This window comes from Trichoplax adhaerens, genomic scaffold (assembly GCF_000150275.1).
Source record: "Trichoplax adhaerens TRIADscaffold_33 genomic scaffold, whole genome shotgun sequence".
NCBI lineage: Eukaryota > Metazoa > Placozoa > Uniplacotomia > Trichoplacea > Trichoplacidae > Trichoplax > Trichoplax adhaerens.
Window position 1 is genome coordinate 370,649 of NW_002060973.1, and position 22,460 is coordinate 393,108.

The 22,460-nt window shown below is 29.3% G+C and overlaps 2 protein-coding genes across 2 annotated transcripts in view; both read left to right on the top strand.

Annotated features, from left to right (window-relative positions):
- Nucleotides 1-1,648: 1,648 nt before the first annotated feature.
- TRIADDRAFT_62022 (uncharacterized protein) lies at nt 1,649-18,533 on the top strand (the record flags this gene model as incomplete). Its single annotated transcript, XM_002117933.1, has 28 exons — nt 1,649-1,712; nt 2,627-2,741; nt 2,940-3,011; nt 3,179-3,250; nt 3,868-3,939; nt 4,581-4,652; nt 4,906-4,980; nt 5,350-5,421; nt 6,134-6,205; nt 6,365-6,439; nt 8,318-8,389; nt 8,495-8,566; nt 10,428-10,499; nt 11,568-11,639; nt 12,191-12,262; nt 13,366-13,437; nt 13,519-13,590; nt 13,695-13,766; nt 13,887-13,958; nt 14,238-14,315; nt 14,724-14,795; nt 15,352-15,423; nt 15,686-15,757; nt 16,651-16,722; nt 17,061-17,132; nt 17,345-17,416; nt 18,236-18,301; nt 18,458-18,533. The coding sequence occupies 28 exons, from the start codon at nt 1,649-1,651 to the stop codon at nt 18,531-18,533; spliced, it is 2,061 nt and encodes a 686-aa protein (XP_002117969.1).
- A 1,364-nt stretch (nt 18,534-19,897) lies between these two features.
- The window catches only part of TRIADDRAFT_33361 (uncharacterized protein), a gene marked incomplete at both ends in the record, with an annotated part of 6,776 nt that continues 4,213 nt past the window's right edge, over nt 19,898-22,460 (top strand). The window contains 2 exons of the mRNA XM_002117934.1: nt 19,898-19,995; nt 20,838-20,912. Coding sequence (XP_002117970.1) covers nt 19,898-19,995; nt 20,838-20,912 — 173 coding nt within the window. The remainder of the gene's footprint in view (nt 19,996-20,837; nt 20,913-22,460) is intronic.

Sequence of the window (22,460 nt, forward strand, 5' to 3'; positions counted from 1 at the left end):
TATTTCAATTGATTCATAGTTTTATATCAGTGTTTTAGTTCATACGCGTAGTTCTATTTATGTAGGCAAAAAAACATACGACTATAATATTAGCAGCATTGAAGAATTTTTTCCTATTTTTCAACTCTAAAATAGCAATATTTCTACCTGTTATAATTCTCCACTTAAATAAGCAGAACTCGCTTTGCTAAGGTACTCAAGCTAGCCAGTACACTGGAAACGATTCTTTATTTGTGATTAGATACCTTTACACCGTGAACTAGGTCCCCCGTCAGTCTATCAACTAGAAGTAGGAGCTATATCACACGTTGCACGTTACGTTACGTTTTTATAAAATCTTGCTGTCGGAAGACTGCTAACTATGCAGTAGTATTAAGAGGATTGATTACAGATAAATTTAACTACATGTCTTGGTACAGTAATGGAACTATGCAGAAAGTAGATATAGTTGCCGAGTTGCGCCATATATCCTATCCGATAGTAATGACGGTACCTATTCTTAATCTAAAATTGCAACACTATCCCAACCAGCTATGAAGCCAAATTTTCAAGTTTCTCATTCCAATCTTATTTATTTAATTGAATTGTTAAATTAAATCTTGTAACGGAGTATCTTTTACTTAGTATTCGAACATATGGGAGCCATTATTAGATAACTATTGTAGGAATTTACGTATTTATATATTATAAACCTACAATAATATTTCAGACAATTGTTGAGATAATTTTTACTTTTATATTACTAGTACTAAATCGCGTTTTATGAATAAGTATAAATTTCTGATTTAATGTTGTTTGTACCACATAAGGGCAGATTAGTTGCTATAATGATAACTAGTGCTTGCGTAGTTAGGGTACAAAGCTTTAATCGGCAGATGCTACCTAGGGCCTTCTGGCAATAGTTGATCGCCAACACTGAATCATGATAACATTTAATATCCTAGGCTATCAATATAAATAAAGCTCTGAAAAGTTTACGAAGTACTCCGACTAACGTTCTGTATCTATACTTTATTCAATATACGCCAAATACTATTTCCTCTATGCGAAAGGTAGCAACTATACATACGTTTATTCAACGATAAATTTTCAATAATACCGTGCGATATTAGCCAAGCAGCGTAAGAAAATCCGAAACTAATTTCAGGTAGGTTTGTGGATTCTACATTATAGAAGATTATAGAGCGATGGTTAAGAAAAAAATTCTCCATAATTTTATTCCAATTGAACTACACATGTTTTTGGTACACTCTACTCAATATATGGTAAAATACTGTCTCATCCATGCGTAAGTTGGTAGCTATATAAACGTTTATTTGTCGATAGTTCCTCCATAATGCCCTGCAATTGAAGCCAAGCAGCGTAAGAAAATCCGAAACTAATTTAAGACAAGACAGTAGATTATAAAGTGCAGATATTTGTAGAGAGACTGTTAGAAAACTATTTTCTTTTCACAATCCTAGCCCTATTGATTGACACATGTTTTTAATTAAATACGCAAGTACCGGATGTTAAGCTGCAATATGTACTGATTTATAAGATAATTAAAATGCGGCATTACCTTCCAAATTATCACAATTCTACGTTTTTTTTCAGAGGTTACTGGTAGAATTTCCTTACGATACCTACACGAAAAATACCGATATTCATGGCGTTATCACTAGTTTTGCTTTGGTATTGCATTTTTCTTATTAATAATTCACAAGGTTCAGGTACGAAACTCTTTTCGCTTACAGGCAGTGCTGATTTAATGATTACAAATCATGCAGCAACTACCATCAGTGAATGAATTTTAGGGAGATACCCTGTCTTATGATGTGTTGAATTTTTGACCCAAGAATCAGTGGATGTCTTTCTGAATAAACAACTGAATCATTTTATTTAAATATTTACTGTACTGCTTCTAATAGTCGTTAGTAGTGGTAAAGCACTTTTGCGATAATATACCAATAACATTATCCAGGAAATTCTATTTGTTTTTGATATCCTTTGGATTAAATTTAAGGGTCAGATAAATGGCCGTTACAAGTACATTAAAAGGAATTATATTTACAAAGTAATTGTTAGTTTTTATGAGTGTAGTCTGAGTAGCAAGTTTTAATTCAGTGCTATTCAAATAAAATTTTCATTCCATTCCTAGTGCAGTATGTGTTGACTTATCTGAATCAGTATTTATCGTTGGTCTGGATCATAATAAATAATATTTACCGATTTTATTGAGTGAGATATGAGCTTTACCGAGATCAATGCTTATTTAGTACGACAAAGTATATAAAATTATCTCTGTATTTGAATGAAACAAATTGATATACCAAACTGAACTTTTAGAAATGTAGTAGTTTTTGCTTTATCTTAAAGACACCTAATCACAGGCTTAAATAAATCTAGAAAGAATAAATTATTGAAAAGGCATTCACTTCGGCTAGTAACTACATAATATAATAGCCGTGAAATATGGTCGCTTTAAAATAGACAATATAGCTACGAATTTCTATAAATTATCATTATTAATCAAAATTATTGAAATCCCCAGATGGCCTTTGATAAGAATATCTTAATGGATTTATATTCATTTACTGACAGTCAAGAAATGAATTTTATGTGTTTTATTATCACGTTGCAATAGAGATCCAGTGTCCTAAAACTTGTGATTGTCAGTTTGCTTCTAAAATACAATGCACAAATCCTATATTGACCACGTTTCCAACCTCAGGAGCAGTTTTATCTACTGTTAGGCAACTGTAAGTATTGTCTATTAAAGTATCTTTATTATAGGTACTTAAATTTAAAGTTAAGCTTCCAGCTCCAATAAAGAATAATAGCGAATCCGACTTTTCTACGTCGTATATAGAAAATGATGACTTTCTGCTAAAATAAATTCCACTTATAACTTGAAAGTTTAACATTTAATTAATGATTAATTTAATAATGAAATACAGAGTGATTATGGGAACAAAGATTCGATCTGTCGGAAAAGATAATCTCTTTAATTATCCAAATTTAACACTGCTGTAAGTCAAAGATATTGCTGGATACTGGTTCAATTACATATTTCCTTTAAATTAAATCACTTAGTCACGCTAATTTTTCTAATCAATGTCGTACATTGACAACTTAATAAATATTCAAGTTGAGTTTATAGATTATTACTACTCAGAGGTTGACCATTTTAATTTAGAAACTTAAAGAACAATAAAATTGAAGACATTCAAGATGGGGCCCTTGCAGGATTGCATAATTTAAAAACACTGTAAGTTGAAAAGACTCTTTTAATAGAGTACTTGTTTCTCACGAAAAATCTTCTCAAAATTTGAAGAATAGTCTCTACATATGCAAAAATGCTTGAGCTATTATTATCATCATGATCTGCGAAGTATTTTCTATTAAGTCACTATGTATCGATTATCTAAATACGTCTGTCTTCTATATTACTTTATACAGAGTGCTTGATCAAAATGTGCTGGATGATTTAATCAATCAGAGAACATTCGAAGGATTATCAAATTTAACAACTTTGTGAGCTACACGAGTACAATGAGGATGGAAATGTGCAAATAAGAAAACAGATTTATCAATAAGTTGATAACATAATAGTCAGCAGCATTTACTATAATTTTATTGCTACAAAAAACTATAAAATGTTACTGGCTTTATCTTAACAATTAATTTGACAGTTATTAGTATAGTGTAGATATTATTTAGGAGCCTATAGTAGCTAAAGGGTTTCGATAGTATTACAACGTATTTATTAGAAGCACATCAGCCAGATCATCTTCTCTAAAATAACGTAGAAATCCTAAAATATATTATTTTATCATTTGAAAGTTGGCAATGTTGCACTAATTTTGAATCGGTTTGTCCATTTAGACATTTGGGATATAACAGGATAAAAAATATTATAGATGACGTTTTTGCCAGATTACATAGCTTGGAATCACTGTAAGTTTCCCTACATCAGTACTGTCAATTTTTAATAATTTCCATGTTAATGTTGCAGTATCTAAGAACATTTAGCATTTTAGACTTGAGGATATACTATCTGAAGGATAATTCGCGTATTTCTAAACTATGATATTGTACTGTTTGTAATTCCTGAAACTTCGCTCTGTCCATCCATTGGTGAATAACATTAATGTCTCAAAAATACCGTGTTAATGATTACTAAACTGGCATAGATCGTTGCACTACAACATGCTTCATGAATTAACTTCTCCAAGAATATTCCAGGGATTATCAAGATTGAAATATTTGTAAGCTAAAAATAAGTGATAAATAACATTATCCCGTAATAATAATGTTGATTAAGCGACAAACGTCCTATCGACTATAAATTTTAGTTTCTTTAAGATCATAACATAATATAAGTTGGTTCAATACTAGCAGCAGTTCCTATTTGTTTGACACTCATAGCAAATCATAATTAGTAAAAACCGATTTTGCTTTAGAGTACTAATGAAATAAAAACAGCTGAAACATCATCCGATGATTTAAGCAGTATGCACACTACGTAATAGAATCGCATCATAACTACTTGAAATGAGTTAGTAGCGATAATTTTGAATTGACATTTATCAATTTAGGTACCTGTATAACAATAAGATAGAGAAGATCTCAGATGGAGTTTTTGCAAGCTTGCACAGCCTGCAAAAACTGTAAGTAATTGTAATAAAGCATAATTACTCTTCAATACAAATTATACAGCGATTGGGTGTTTGTTTACTTCCATAATAAGGTTTTCTTAATATATTACTGTTATTCGCTAATGATTGCTATGCAAGCATTTAAACGATCTTCTTTATTCTAAAAATAACATTGTAACTGTTTATTTTCGAAATCTTGCTCAATTCGTTTATTGGTATATATTAGTAATAGCTCGAAATATTAATGACTGTAAAATTGATGTAGGTCTTTGCAGTACAATACGCTACACGATATAACTTCTCCGAGAATATTTCAAGGATTACCAAGTTTAAAAGACCTGTAAGCTATAAAACAGTAAATTAATAACGGCATCATCTGGGAATAATTTCGAATAAATTATTAGCATCCATAGATTAAATAATCTTAATATTTATATTTAAATTATTTAAATATTTAATGTTCTTTGTAATCTCTGTACGATGTCAGATGACTCACTATTATAATAATTACCGTCCGCATAAGACTAATACGGCAGTTCAATAACTAAAACAACTGATTGTATAGTTGAGCATCAATAAAATAGCAAGAGCTAGAATATCTAGTAATGATTTAAATGATATGCAAATAACATCATAGAGTGGCATCGTCCCACTTGCTAAAATACATAACTATAATTTTAACATTTTGGATTGGTTTTTGATGATCCAGGTACCTGCACAATAATAAGATTGATAGGATTGCGGACGGAGTTTTTGCAAGTTTGCATAACCTACAAGGGCTGTAAGTTACGAATCTTGCAGTAGAATAATTACTGTTTATTGAAAATTATACCAGTAATATATGATGTTACTCCTAGTCAGTTGAGGATACTTAGCTAGATTAAATGAGCTACAGCTTAAAGTTATCATGAAATAATACAGTTATTGTATATTCTTTACTATTCAGTAACATAAGAGCTTTAAGTTACTTTATAGACTAACTAAAATAATGGTAACTTATAAATTTCTTTATGATTTAACAACGTCTCTTCTTTAGTAATCTTATATGTTTATATAGACAATCTCTGTAAACTGTTCTAAATTCTAAAACTATGGTATAATTCTTAAATTGCTTAATTATTGGGCTTTAATGATCATCATTTCAGATACTTGTATTCAAACATATTAACTACATTGAATTCTTCAAGAATCTTTGAGGGATTGTCAAACTTGAAGAAGCTGTAAGCTATGTAGATATACAGCTAGAATTTAAGATAATATGAGAAATATCAGTGGTATATTTGCGCCAACTTCTGTATCATCATAGCACATAGATTCTAATTTGTATATCATATTGAATAGATTACTATATCCAGAAATATTTTAGTTCAGTGGTTTTTTATTTAGGAAACTGAATATTTGAAATACTTAGATCAATGCATTGCTTGAAATCTGAGCATTGAGTGTTAACTATGAGTTTAACGGGAATTACGATATATTTTTCTTTGATATAGGTATTTACAGAAAAACAGGATAGAAAAAATTGGAGATGAGGTTTTCATAAACTTATATAATGTAGAGAAACTGTAAGTTATGGTACATACAATTCATTTTTAAGATCTAGGTCTTTGCAAATTAAAGGAAATATTTACGTTAACTATAAAATCATATTATAATTTTTGAAGTTCAAATTAGCCTATCGATATCAATGCTTATTCTTAATCTCTCTCTGTTTAATAATGTAGAGAATTAGAAGAAAACATATTGGATGGTATGAATTCTTCTGGAATTTTCAAAGGATTGTCAAACCTAAAAAGTTTGTAAGTTATACTGCTGCTTATCAGTTAATAACGACTGATACTATCTCTTTAAATCTATCGTTAATAAGCTGCAAGTTTATTATACTATGTTTAAAATTCATTCCATGCAATCTACTGTCTCCTTTTAAGACTACTATCTTTAGAATCATTGACTTGTACCATCTACTATATTTGTATGGTTACCATAACTGAAATCTATATTTAAACAATAAAGTTTTAACTATTGAAACACGTAGTTTATTTTCTGATTATACCCATCACTATTTCCTTACAGCAGCACTTACTGAAGTATATACCATAAATTTCGTTCAGTCACCATCGCGTACATATTAAATAAATATTATGTACATGTTTTCATTGCAAAATTTATCTTGATGAATTATCTACTTCTCTAATATTAGCCAAGTTAAAAATTACTCCAAGATCCGTCAAGTAATATAATATTTCATAAATATTAGAGAGACTATGAGACAGGATTTTAAGGATTTCTTACTTGAGAGTTGTTGTCTTGACTTTGATTCAATGTAATTTCGTTGCAGATATTTAGATAAAAATAAAATATCCTACGTTGCTGATGGAGTTTTTCTTCCAATAAAAGGGCTAACATATTTGTGAGTTTGTAAAAATGTAAACATTTAAAACATTTGTACATATGTATATTATAATTTAAAAGGTTACTACTAAGCTTAGTTTGACATATATTATCAGTCTTCGATTATAAATTTATTATATCGATTATAAAGCTTTAGTCAAATAAGCAAATAGCACTTCTATGTCAGTAATATTTAGCAATAAGCTTAGATCAATTTCACTTACCAATTTCAAATTTCGGTAAAATCTTTCAATACCTTGAAATATAGTATACAAAGTCACTCTAAGATTTGTGTCTAGTAAGATTAACTTCTGTATGGGCTGTATTGGTATTCGCTAAATGTCGCAGTTGCAATTACCAACAAGCCGGTTATTATAGTTAGCTGAAAAAATTATTAAAATCATTCAGCATTTCTTTAGTCAGAGACGGACTCATTGTGCCAACACCATTGGCTTAATATTTGCGTTATGACTATTTTCGTTTTGTTGTATTAAATGATATTGCTTATAATAACTTAAAATACTGCCTATTTTCGACTATTCTAACTATCACCGTGCGATAAACAGTGGCCAAAAGGCTTAGTAGTTATTTCAATAGTAACTAATTCAGATTTATTTCTCTGATGCACTTGCACTCTCATTATTAGGAACATTATTTTAGAAGTTTTTAACAAGTTCATTTATGCCAATTATAACAACGGAGATTAACATATCTTCAAGTATGGAATAATAATTTATCAACGTGCATGCTTCTAAAATCGATGATCAATTTTATCAGTTGTTTAATTAATTAAGCTCAATATACGTAAGTCAAAGATTATCTGATCTTAACGGACTGTAGTTATTATTATTAAGTAAATTAAAATAAGATCCTACATGCTGATCATAATACCAATTTGATAAAGTCAATAACTCGCGTATTCATATTATCGGCTTAGGAACCAATATAATATTACACGTAACAGCAGTAAAGTTCTAGTTATAGCTATAAAAAGAGTAGGTATTCTAGACTAGTGAAGAGATAAAGGATTGATATGCAAAGATGATAAAATGATAGTCTATTTCCACGCTTAAAAATAAATAGCCTTTGCAATCAATTTGATGTGAAGCACTTTGATATTAGTAAAATTCATTCAGTTGCCCGGCTTTAAGAAGTAAATACATGTATTCAGAATATTATTATTCATAACTTTAAAATTATTACAATAATTATAACGCCATTTCACTCTAAAAAGGATTGAATAAATTGCATTTTGAATTGACTAAAATATAATTGATTATTCACAGGAGGTTATCAAAAAATGGGATTCGTCATATAGATGACATTCATATTAGTGATTTAAGTAACTTGCAGCAGTTGTAAGTTAGAAGTAAATCAATTCAATTAGGACAGATATGTAGATTCTGCATCTTATAATTTTATTGCTGTATGCTTTGGTAAAGTTTATTGTTTTCAATTCTTAGATCACTATCACGGAACAGAATTAGCGAATTGCCTGCCGGAGCATTTAAAAGCATGACCAAGTTACGGACATTGTAAGTACTTACTGCTCCATATTCAAAGTAAACTATTCGCCTAGTCAGGCATGAACAAAATATCGAACTTTTTAGATCGAAATAAGTTAAAATGCATTACCGCGTCATATATTTGCTTATTATTTCATCAAATTTTTGGAGATTGATATTTGTCAAAATCGATAGCTATTTGTACGATCGTTTAGAAAAATACTTCACATTTTATGGATCATTATAAAAATATTTGTGGATATCAATTATTGAATATTTAGATATTTCTGTAAAAGCGTTAATACCAATAGTAAAAATTGGCTATGGACTAATTTACTCATCAGAAAAACTGTTTAAAGTGTGCACTGACCGTTAATTGATGGTATAGCATCACAGAATATAGATCATATTAGGTCTTTGTTAGTGTAACTGTTATAGGGAGTTAGATTAGTCGCCAGATTTGAGTTAGTCACTAATTGTCACGGTAGTGAATCTACCGTAATGAATGATAACTTACTTAATTTAGACATGTATATGTATCACGTTAAGATAGTTATTAATTTGGATATGTGCATGAATCATTTGACGACTTAATATAGCCGATACAAACCTGTTCCTAATACCGGTTAAATTATACTAAATATGGTATATGAATTGTCAATGGTAAATTCAATATAAATCCTGTTAATTATAAGCTAGTGTAAACATAAAGTTAATCTATAGTAATATCAAAAATTCATTGGATCAGACTAGGAATAGTTTAATGTATTCATTCATGTAGTCTCATTGGTCGAAATATATCACACATCGTAAACCGATTTTATGACTACAAAAGCTATTTAAATGATTGATTTTGAATATTAAATTAGACTTGCATTTTCTAGAATAAAGATATAGTTAGAAGATTCCGAAAGTACATTTCGCAGTTATTGTTACTTATCTAGGGTAATCTAATTAGTTTAGATTAGGCAAGTTTAGTTAAGTAACACTATTATAAGAGATTGACACAATTTTTCGTAGTTTAATAGATCCTTTATTATAGACTGTAAACCTTAAAATAATTAATTAGTTCTGTGGATGACGGTAAACAACGTCAGCCCTTATATTTGAGAATAATCTAGAATACCTACAAAATAATAAGATACAGCAGAATCGGACTATTAACTGTCGTAGTCAGCCTACGACAAGGAAACCTGGGCCTTTGAAGTTGCATGAATGCTAAGGCTACAACAGCCAAGCATGCCCCAACGGGCCAAGCGTAGACTAGTCTTAGGCTTTTAAAATAGTTTATTGAACCAAGGTAGTCTTGACATCCAAGACTACTCTAACTACACGCGTACACTACACGGTCAGTCGACAGCTCAGCTGCTAGTGAGAGCGCTGGGCTTTATATACCTTAGCTCGGTTACACTCGGTGCATAGCTTAGGAAAACAACTCTAAAACATACAGCTTTTGTATAGCCGACAGTCTATATGGTTTAGTATGGCAGATGGCGTAAACAACACTAATGAGTTATGAACTAATTAAGGGCCAATTAACAATCAAAGGCTCAGCACAAAGTAACAGAAATTACTATTGTGTGAATATTAGTTATCACCTCTGTAAATGCACTGCTCTGCACCGAGTCTACAACAAGTATAACTAGACTACTAATAATGTTACAATTATCGCATAGCTAATAAATAAATGTTATTAACAATTAATAAGATCTTAATTACTAATTACTAATTACTAAGGCTAATGCCACAATTAATTGACGGAGTATGTACTCCGTCACACTTATTAACATAATGTTACAGTACACCATATGAACTAGTGTTATTTCAAAATTACAAAATATTGTTTCTTCTATGCGATATAGAAATTGACATTATAAAATGTTTTATGCAGATGGTTATATGCAAACTCAATTAATATTATTAACCAAGAAGCATGGAATAATTCTCTAGAATTACGTCTGATGTAAGTAGAAATGAAACATTAATGATGTCAAAAGTAGATAACAACCGAAAGTTTAGCTATCCACCGTATACGTCAAATAAACCATGAGTATAGAACAGTATTTTTTGATAATTTGTTCTTCTAGCATTCAATTACATTTTTACACAGTTGCTAACCAAGAATGTTTTTTTCAAAAATTATCTTAATAGCTTGTGATCTACATAGTTAAAGTATTCTATTAGTGATGCTAAACCCTACAATTATTCATAATCACGCAAGCTAAGGCAAAAAACTCAAGAGCTTCTTTCCAGACAAATCTTAAATTCTAATTTTGTATTTTCATGCATTTCGTGATTTAGCTTTTATCTCATATAACAATCAATAAATTTCTAGATTAATAGCATCTTTAGCTAATACAACCATATGTGGCAGTGTTATATACTGTATTAGCGTAGAAATATCTGTGTTAGGATAATTTTGTTAGCCTATCCTTATTTAGCTAACTTCTAGTTTCAGTTCGAATCATTGTGTTTGTAACTTACTTATGGTAGATTGTAAATTGTCGTAGAAATGTCTCATGATAGGACATATCGTAATCTGACTATTCTGTATTAGTCATCAGATGTCTATGTTCATAAATACTGTAGTCTGCATTAGGAAGCGCTAGCTAAAATTAATATCTAATTCAGTGAATGATTCCAAAGTTAATCTTACTAACTATGACTTATGAACTAATGAAGAAGAGCATATAAATACAGTATATCGTATACTAAAGTTAATTCTTAAACTTAGTGTTTAACGTAAAATACGAGGCGTCTAAGTCTTTGTGTAGTCTGCTAGTAGAACAAAAGTGTTCCTGATAGTACAGATATCGTTTCTTGATACGTGGTTTAAGGAATTGGCTTATTGATCGTACATTGCGTTATCTTGTTGCAAAGCTATTTTGTGACACCATAGCTGCCTTTAAATCAAGTGAATCAAATCTAATAAGCGCATTGTCGATATTGTAAAAAATAATTGTTTGTGTTGATATTAACTTAGACGAATTAGATAAATATTTAATAGTAAGTTAGTGTATTCTATCAACAGAGATTTGTCCCATAACGATGTCACGAATATCAACGAATCCGGTTTATCACAATTTAAATACTTGAAAACATTGTAAGTTTGTTACTGTCAGTAGATATTCCAATGAGAACTTAAATATCTTATATGTCATGTTTATAACGCTAATCAATACGAGTATATGAAGCGAATTAAAAGTAAGTTTATTTAACTTCGTAGAACCCTTGGCATAAATAATCTAGTTCAAATAGATGACTTTATCTTTTCTGAATTATCCGAAGTTTCAAGCTTGTAAGAAACTATTTTTGAATTCTCAAATATAGTAACATGGTCAAATATTTTTGGACTTTGCTTAACCATTCCATATTGTAATATTTTGTATGTTTTTCAATTTAATTTAATGACAGAAAGCTATATGGCAATGATTTAACATTGATCAGTACTTATTCCTTCTATGGACTATGGAATATGGAAAAATTGTAATGCTGTGCTTAATTATTTTAAAGCCTTGAGTTTACATGCATAATTATGCTCTTATTAATAATTGATGCATCTTATTACAAAGAAATCGACCTAGAAACTATCAGAAAAGTTTGTTGCTTATTAAATTTTATATGATACTTACGATTTCTCACATATCAACTTAGGTACCTATTTGACAATAAAATAAGGGTCATCCTTCCGGAAGCTTTTGCTAATCTAAATAAGTTAGCTGTCGTGTAAGTAAGTGTATGTAATAGGTTAACGGTGAAGTGAAGCAATAAATAATGAATTAATTTAGTTTTATAACCCTATAGCTGTGTATTTTTTATGCAGTATTAGTTTATAATTTAAGAACAACTATGCATTTTTAGTTCTTTAACGCTTTGCGCCGCTGCAAATGTTTAATAGTTACATTATCGATCAATTATATTAATAAGCGAACTAGAATTGAGTAGTATTCCAAAAGTTTGATACTGCTGAATTAACTAGGGTATTTAATGAGTGAGATCAAATTGGTCTTTATCCAGTCCATAAAAGTCGAATATACGAGCCAGGCTTCTGTATATTGTTATAATCTATATTATATATAATTCAAAGATCATGGTGATTACGTCGTAGTTAGGCGTTATAGTTGAATAAGCAACGTAAATTATGCAGTCTGTAGAGGCTGATGATGAAATGGCTTGATTATTGTGTACGCTACTCTTTGTACTTCGCATTCCATGCTGTAACTAATAGTCTACCGACTGTCTTCTACTAGTAAAATAATGTGTTACAATATTTGAAAGATTTGGTGTTTACAAGCTTTGCTAGTATAAATGGCTGAAAAATACCTATTTTCTTACAATGCGAGCCTAAATATAATAGCAGTCAAGCTACTATCAGGATCCATTCCTTGCTATATTAATTTATTAAAAATGTGCACTTGGTTTATCCATGACCTAATGTGCCGCTAAACTGTGCGAACTATCGCTTAAGCTGATAAAGGTGTTGCTACAAAATTTGTAACGATATGCAACTACGGATACAGATCTAGAATGTGATAAAATTCTATATGATAGTAATTCCAACCATAAACTACAATTGAATTTGAGTATAGTATTACAATTTTAATGCGTTAATTCTTTTAAACCACCCATTTTCGTCACCGTCTAGTGATCTATCACGGAATGAACTAGTATCTATCAACAATCGTGTATTCAGCAAGTTGCCTTCTCTAGAAACATTGTATGTCATACCTACTTTATATTCTTATTGCCTTTTCATTTATAAGCTTAAAATCTAATGCAACGAAATGCTATATTGGGCTAAAATTAAGTTTTGATTTGTCTTATTCTAGGCTTATTCCAGATAATTTTGTCTTCAACATTACTGCAGCCACTTTTGAAGGCTCTTATAATCTTAGTACCATGTAAAATATATTTAGACGTTAAAGTATTTTTAGTCATAATGCTATTAGATAATCTGGGACCTTCAAATACCACTTTTTCAGAAAATTATCTGGAAATAGTGTCCGGCAGATTTCTGGCAGTTCATTCTCTAATTTAACTAATTTAAAAAAGCTGTAAGTTATTTATATAATTTAAACAAACTTGTAAAATCGACATAGCTTTATCTAAATCAATCGTGATTATCTACAGTAATCCATGTTTATGATTTTATGATTAGGGAGCTTACAATTTGCTCCGTTTCTGAACTTGGGACTGATATTTTCTCTAGCACATCTAAACTTGAGCAATTGTAAGTTTAAGTTATTCATTTCAGTAATCTAAATTGTTTTAATTTTGCCTTTTAGTTTTTCTATTTGGACCTTAGAGTTAATCTAATATAGGAAAAATGACTTAAAATTCATTTCTAAAGGGACCTTAGTAGCTGTAAAATTTCGGTGGTTTCCTCTTGGGCTTTCTCTAATTGCACTAACCTAAAAATGTTGTAAGTTTTTCATTTCCATGACTATAAGTACATAAATTACAAATGTGCTCTATTATCAATAGTCATTACCGTCAGGCAGAGTGCAATTTCTTAGAGACACTTTTCTGTTAGAAGTAAATCATTGCCAGTTATTTCAGATAAAACGATCAAGCTAATAAACTTTTAAGCTCACTATCGATACTGTTTTGTTAGATATAAGAGGGAGACAATTTGTTTGTATTTACTTAAATCTGATTATAAACGGTGCATAAATGATAATCTTAACTTAATTTTTTATAGAAATTTATCAGCTACATTAATACAAACCTTACCACCGTATTTATTCGGATTTAACACGCAAAATAATATTGAGGAAATGTAAGTTTATAAATAAGTTGATAGCGACGGTAATTTTTGCGATTTTAATATGATTCACATTGTCTATATTCTTTAATCTTAAGTTCATGTTTCACATGTATTAAAATTAAAGCCAAATCCACGTTCAGTTAATACCATTTTTTTGAAATGGTATTTATTTGATAAATCTAACTTATAAATAAACTGCTTATCATAGATATATAAATCGGAGCAGAATAGAAATAATAGATGAGAATGCGTTTTATGGGCTAAATAAGCTAAAGATTCTGTAAGATCAAAAACTAAATATCAGAACTGTTATTAATTTTTTCATCTATAAGAATAACTGTATATAATGTATATATACATCAGTTAAGTTATTTTATAATCCGCTTCTAAAATAATGATGTCTATCAATTATAAATTTAGAACGCTATGTACAAATTTTATTCGATACCTTCACCCTGATACTTTCAAATCGCTGATAAAGCTGGAAGAATTGTAAGTAGACAATTTGAATATCAATATCGCCACCACAGGTGTAAATATGTAGCATACCTGACGATTGTATTTACAGCAGTTTTCACAGCATCATGTAAGTTTGAATAATCGTTTATTAATCAATGTGGAAAGTACTGCTTCGATATTATCAATATACCGGATAAGCATTATTATGCCGACGTATTCATTGTACTATGTTTAGCAAATATTACTTCTATAGGACTTGATTTAATGAAGTATTCAAGAAACCAGTCTTACGAATTACACTATAGTTAGTTTGTGTTCTAAATCTATAGTGAAACTGTAAGGAAATATACATCACTTAAAGCGGTGAACCTATGTTCAAGCCCAGTAAAATATATGATGTGCAGATGGCTATTGCATGATTATAATAAAATCTAGTTTTCCTTGGATAATCGGCTTAATTATATAATCTGATTTAAGTAAATACTATATCAACAAGAATTCGTAAGACATATAGGACATATTCCCTTTATGCAAATAGAATCCTGAAATTTTTAAAGGATTAGTTCTTAACTAACAACATCAATTGCAGGAATCTCAATCAGAACAAAGTTAAATATCTCCACGATTTTGAATTCGCTAATGTCGGATGCTTAAAAGAGCTGTAAGCCTACTAAATAAATTAAAGTACCTGTATTCTTAAAATACAGAGATTCTTATGTTCTTTGATGTAAATTGAGTCATTTTAAATTTTATAAATGGTCGTAACTACTAATATTACTAATGAATGCTGTAAAAGTAAGCTGTATCGCAAGTTCTATTGGTTAACAAAATTAAGCGCCGTAGATCTAACTACATAAGGTCTCTTGCAAAACATGATACAAGATATAGTGTTACAAATGATTATTATATACTGTATTTTGTAGGTATTTAACATCTAATGAAATCAAATTAATGGGCAAGAAAGCATTTCAGGGTCTGAGAAAGCTAACACGATTGTAAGATTTGCTTGTACTATTAACGTAACCTGTGACTTATTTGTAAATTTCTTAGACCAAAATAATTTTGTGACAGTGTTATATACCGTATTAGAGTATAAATATCTATGTTAGTATAATTTTATTAGCCTATCTTTATTTAGTTAACTTCTAGTTTGGATATACTGTCTTTTAATGTAGCACTGGCTTTTTATGACTGTGATGTATATATATATATACTGAAATTAATAGTTATATTAGGGAATGCGAATTATCTACTTACTGTTCGTATCATTGTGTTTGTAATTGTAACTTACCTATGGTAGATTGTAAATTGTCGTAGAAATGTCTTATGATAGGACATATCGTAATCTGACTATTCTGTATTAGTCATCAGATGTCTATGTTCATAAATACTGTTGTCTGCATTCGGGAGCAGTAGCTAAAATTAATGTCTAATTCAGTGAATGATTCCAAAGCTAATCTTACTAACTATGACTTATGAACTAATGAGGAAGAGTATATAAATGCAGTATATCGTATACTAAAGTTAATTCTTAAACTTAGTGTTTAACGTAAAATACGAGGCGTCTAAGTCTTTGTGTAGTCTGCTAGTAGAACAAAAGTGTTCCTGATAGTACAGATATCGTTTCTTGATACGTGGTTCAAGGAATTGGCTTATTGATCATATATTACGTTATCTTGTTGCAGTGCTGTTTTGTGACAAATATATTTTCACGACGTAGACCTTAGCTAAACTTCTTTTATTAAGAAATTTAGAAAATTTCTATACCATAAGCATAGTTCTTAAAATTTATTTCCATTATCTAAATCAAATTATACTTTATGTTTCATCTACTGATTAAAATATAGTCTGTCATGACTTGTGAAGGAATTATTGAATCATATGATAGGCATATCAATAACAATTACTTAATTTCGCTCAATCGGACTGTTTTCGCCGGATTATATAACCTCACTTATCTGTAAGTGTCAAATTAATAATTTATAGCCAATTTCAACGCATATTCGTATATGAATCTTATCATCTACAAAATCGAGAATATGGTTAAATTTCAAAAAATTCATTCAATTATGGCTATTAAACAGCATATCTAATTATACTACGCTTCACAAACCAATTTTAATTTTCGATGACCTACTTAGGTTATTAGATGAAAATCAATTAACAGCCATTCAAGACTTTCAATTTGCTGACTTATCTGCATTGCAGTATTTGTTAGTTATTATTTGCAATTTTTAATAGATTATACCAGTAAACAGAAGGAAGATTTTCATTATATCATTGAATATTCAACATTAGATTTTTAAGGTCGAATAAAATCAAACATATCCAAGCCGATTCATTTTCTGGCTTGGATCATATACAAGAGATGTAAGAGATCAAATATATCTTGTTACTTCAGTTATATTTTATTATATTTAAGTGTATTATGATACCTTCAATAAATCGAAATAATATAATTTAATATAAAGAACAAAGCTTGATTACGTGGATGCATTTACGGATGATATGCTTGCAGTTGCAATTGAATGTGATGTTTTCTTTTAGCTTATATTTTATCTGTTTATATGTTGTCATGCTAGATTGCTCAATGGAAATCCTCTATATTTTGTAACCGATCTACCCTTAGGCAGCTTTAAAGTTCTTCATCACTTGTAAGATAATATTCTATATAATATGATATTTCAATATGAATACTTAAAACGAAGTAAGCACAATCATAAAGTTAAGTCAAAGACTTTATTAGGCGGCAGTATGGATCTAAATTTTCTTCAAATTTTAGCAATTTAGAGATTTACTACTTTTGAATTTACTATATATATATTAAAACACAATAAATCTCAGATTCGATCTTAGTAGCGTATTGATATCTACCTTCTGCACTTATGTAGAATATTCACGAGCTATTGCATTAGATACGCATATATAATTTTATCGCTAGCATAGTAATGAATTAGAAACGTATCATTAAAAGACTATTTGTTCTATATCAAAATATTTTCATATTTGGTAGTTTCTAAGTTTTGCAATGCAATAATCAAATTTATTATTCTATCTTTTTATGGTTAGCTATGCTATGTGGTCTAACATTATAAATTTTCTGTCTTTAAATAGAGGCCTATCGAAAAATAAACTAAGAAGTCTTAAAATTGCGTCCGTATCGAATATTACAAACAATATTTACGAATTGTAAATGGGTTTATTATTTCCTAATTTCGATATTGTAAAATTTAAAATCAAAGAAATAGCTCATGAATAAATAGCAGTTGTAAGCTTAAAGAATGCCACCATGTCGATACTGTTCGTTGAATTGATTTGCCTGTGTCCCCCCTTAAAATACCTAAATTTTGTTGTATAATATCTATAATTGTGTAAGCTATAATATAGGTATTAAAGATAAATCTATTCAAGGTGATTAAACATAAAATCGAATTACTTTGTATCGATTATTGTATTCGTTATTTTTTCAATAGGGATTTATCCAATAATTTAATGACCGAACTCAATATTCCTAAGAGCTTTCAATGTTTACACCATATGTAAGTTTATTTATCGGCAAATTTTGCATTTTATATAATAGAAGTAGATTAATTAAGCCATCAGATATAAATGACTTTGTTATGTGCTGCAAGTTATGAATCTACTGTTACTTTAACTCTATCTAGAATACTAAATATACCAAATATTTATTACAGCAATATTTCTCATAATAAATTTGTCGACATTACAAGCATACATCTAAATAATGTTTCCTGCGTCTCATCTCTGTAAGTAAATGAAATTTTCCCAAATTCATAAATAAATCATTTTCACTTAATATCTTTTTAAATCTCCTATAAAATTTACTTGAAGAGAATTACGATATTTTAAGTATTGATTCAGAGTGAATTATCATGTTTGGTAATGTCAAATATTTTACGAAACCGATAGCAAACCGAATATAATTATAAACTGAACTGAAATAGTTATCTATAAATGGAATTTAAAATGAATTCATTCTCTTCACTAAATCTTTAGCGATATCAGTCAAAATAGAATCACTCGATTTCAATTCGACGTTTTTTCTTTCCTTAAAGATCCAACAACTCTCGCTGTTTTGTACGTGATTATAATTGGCAGAAAAACGTCATTAAACCATATCGTGATAAATTTACATTAGTTTGATTTCTAAATGTCATATTGTTTTTTATGCCGTGTAATAAAAGGAATATGTCCAGTAATCACTTGGAGTATGTCAAGCCTGAGATGTTTGCTCCAATATCACACTTAATCGAGCTGTAAGAATTTACATGTAAATTTGTTTGATTTGAATAGAATTACAAAATATCATTTCTCCTTACAAAGATAAAATAAAATAGAATAAAACTTTAAGCTAACTAACTGTCTTTTACAAATTATTACCTCTAGTATTTTAATAAATCAACTAAACACTATAGAACGAAATTATAAAATTGTTCAAACTCGTATCTGATACTGTATTACGCATCATTGAGATCGATTTATCAGGAAATTGAGAGCCAGAAAGGCTAATTAAATCGTGTTATGTATTAATTGTTTTTGCATGACATCATTAGGACCATTTATGACAATTATCTTGAAACGTTAGACTTCTTGCAATTATTGCATCGTCTGAATATACTGTAAGTATTGTAAGTTACTATTTAATGTAACATATTCAAACACTACTCACATTTATTCGCATAGGTTCATCTAAGATATACACTATTTAATGAGAATTTTATATTGTACATTTATTCATTTAAAACTTGTTAGAGTGGTCGCCAAAAATCGAATAAAAGATTTGAAAAGCGGCTACTTTAAAAACTCGACCAATTTGACACGTTTGTAAGAACCGATAATATTTAAGCTATTAAGTCATTATGTAGCAAGAAATTGAAATTTTACATACGCAATGATTCTTACGTAATCTAATGTCGAACATAATATACGTAATAATAAGATGTTTGTAATGTTTAACGCCAATTTTGCTATCTATCGTAGAAACATGAGCTATAACAAAATCGAAACTCTTCGAAGTAGAACATTTGAGAAGGGTAGAAATATCTTGCGTTTGTAAGTTAAAAGAACCATATATATTAAATATACTCCACATTAGTATTCCTTAAAATTCATAAAATGCACTTTTGACCATTGTTTATAGAGACTTGGATCATAATAAGATTTCTTTTATAGAAAATGAAGCATTTCTCGGCTTATTAAAGTTACAGATTCTGTAAGCTAATGATTTCTATTAAGAAACATGATATAAAATAGCTATTTGCCGACTATTTTTCCTGAAAGAGATTAACTGCATATGATATTACGTTACTAGGGATATCAGTTATAACCGCATAATTTCATTAAAAGGAATATTCTCTCAAGATTTGACTCACCTAATTTTACTGTATGTCAATATTGGATAACGTGTATCCTGTAATAGCTTAAATATTTTACTAGATCAGTGATATGGTACTGCTATAGATTAAAAATTGGCTTTAATTTAGCAGTAGAACAGTGAAACACAATTTTTCTGCTATGTACAAAACTTTAACTTTCTCTGCCAGTACAAGTTTAATACGAATAATCCAATATAGATTTTTAATATGATCAAATAAGTAAGCGTATGTAATTTAAAATTAGTAAATTCTCTGGATTTAGAAGCTGACATATCCAAAATATTTCATTAAAGACTATCTAAAAGATTAATTTAGTCCTTTAATTTGTAGTAAATTTTTATCAGTAACTCATTATTAATTTTAGGATAGTTATAGCAGGCTTTCTTTACCGGGCCATTAAATTATTTTATTTTAAATCGATAATATATTAATATTTTTTTTCAATCTCAATTTTATTATCTAATTTTTGTTTCACAAATTCAAGAAATTGTAATGGAAATCAAATCACTTCTATAGCTGGAGCACCGTTTTCTAATTTGAAAAAGCTTGACAAATTGTATGCTTAGTAATTATAGATTCTCTATCCTATCCTAGATACTTAGTATAATTGGATCCATAAGATTACTAAAATTAAAAAAATTTAATTATTATTCTCCAATTAAAAATTATTTATATTTAGATATTTAAATCAAAATCAGTTAACAGAAGTGGCTCCTGATAGTTTTAATAATTTGATTCATTTGCATATCCTGAAGTATGTAATCTAGAAGAAACTTTTAACTGGCCTTAAAGGGCACAAAATTGATTAATTTATTGTAAAATGATAAGTTGTGATATATAGCGATCACAAAATTCCAAATTTTAGAAAAATAAGGGCTTTATTGAATCTTATACAAAGATTAACTACACACAGCTCTACTCTAGCCGAGTACTACTACTAAAGACTTCTAGAACGAACTAACAGAATAATCTAAAGTTGCATGCTTCTATGCTTTTCGTAGCATTCGCAGCTACAATCCGCATGGCAACCTTTTACCTTATTTTACACTTAGTAAAATTATTCTTAGTAACACTATTCTACTGCAGACCATCATTAATCCGATATGGATACGACTACAGTATTTACGTAGACGTTATTCACACCAGCAATAGTATAATGAATTAACCATATCCTAATATATGATTTGCAGTTCTATTTTTACCTGTAACCTTATTAGTAACTCAACACCTTACTGTATATAGTCATCTATACTTTAGCATAGAGTCTATACCACTATAGTCTATAGTTATGGCTACCAAATATCTCTTAGGATAAATATCTACCGCACATTATACTAAACATGGCTAACAGTCTACAATTACAATACTAAGTTACATTACACAAGTACTTAATGGTAACTGCAATCATTTTGTGTATATCTCTCTTTGAAACAGCTCAATAGATCATAATAAACTTACCCGTTTATCCTGTCTATCAATCTCCGAAAATATCCATGATTTGTAAGTAATACGATTACAACTTGTTCTTATTTATACCATTCAACTAAATCAATTAAATTTTTATATTATTTTAAATCAATGCATAATAATTATGGCATTATGACAGAGTTGGTAGTAAAATTAAATCCGGCATTATTTCCAATTTTTCGATTTCGATTGTAATTGTATTGGCGAAATACTGCTCGCATTTGCGTATATTCCTGTAATCATCCTTTTAAAATGGCTAAAGAATAGCCTTTCTCAATACGATTAGTTAAGCCATTCTACAGAACAAATTTAATTATTGCTACTGTCTTGATAAATTTAACATTTTAATCTATCAGTACAATACTTAGAGTAAAATTCCAGTCTAGAAGTTCACATGCGTTGTTTCACTAATTAAAATTTGCAAAGACAATTGTGCAATAATTAAATGAAATTAGTTTTAAGACGGGCTATGGAAGACTGATTACGAATATTTATACTAACTTTTATGATGCAATTGATTTAAGCATATTCTAACTATATTTATATTACTGGATGTATAATTTAGGAGTTTAAGTCATAACAATATATCCTATATCTCACCAAGTTGCAATAAAACATTTGGCAGTTTACTGAAGAGATTGTAAGTCACAATTCATTTATTATCTCTTTTAAATCTAAAATAGAACTAAGACATATCAAAAACGACTATCTGTTATAGAGGACATATATAAATATGTAATGATCTCAGCTAATTGCAGTAATACGGTATGTGACTGATAGAATATGGACTTGCACTGCTTCTACTATGAGACTGTAATAGCACACGTCTATGTAC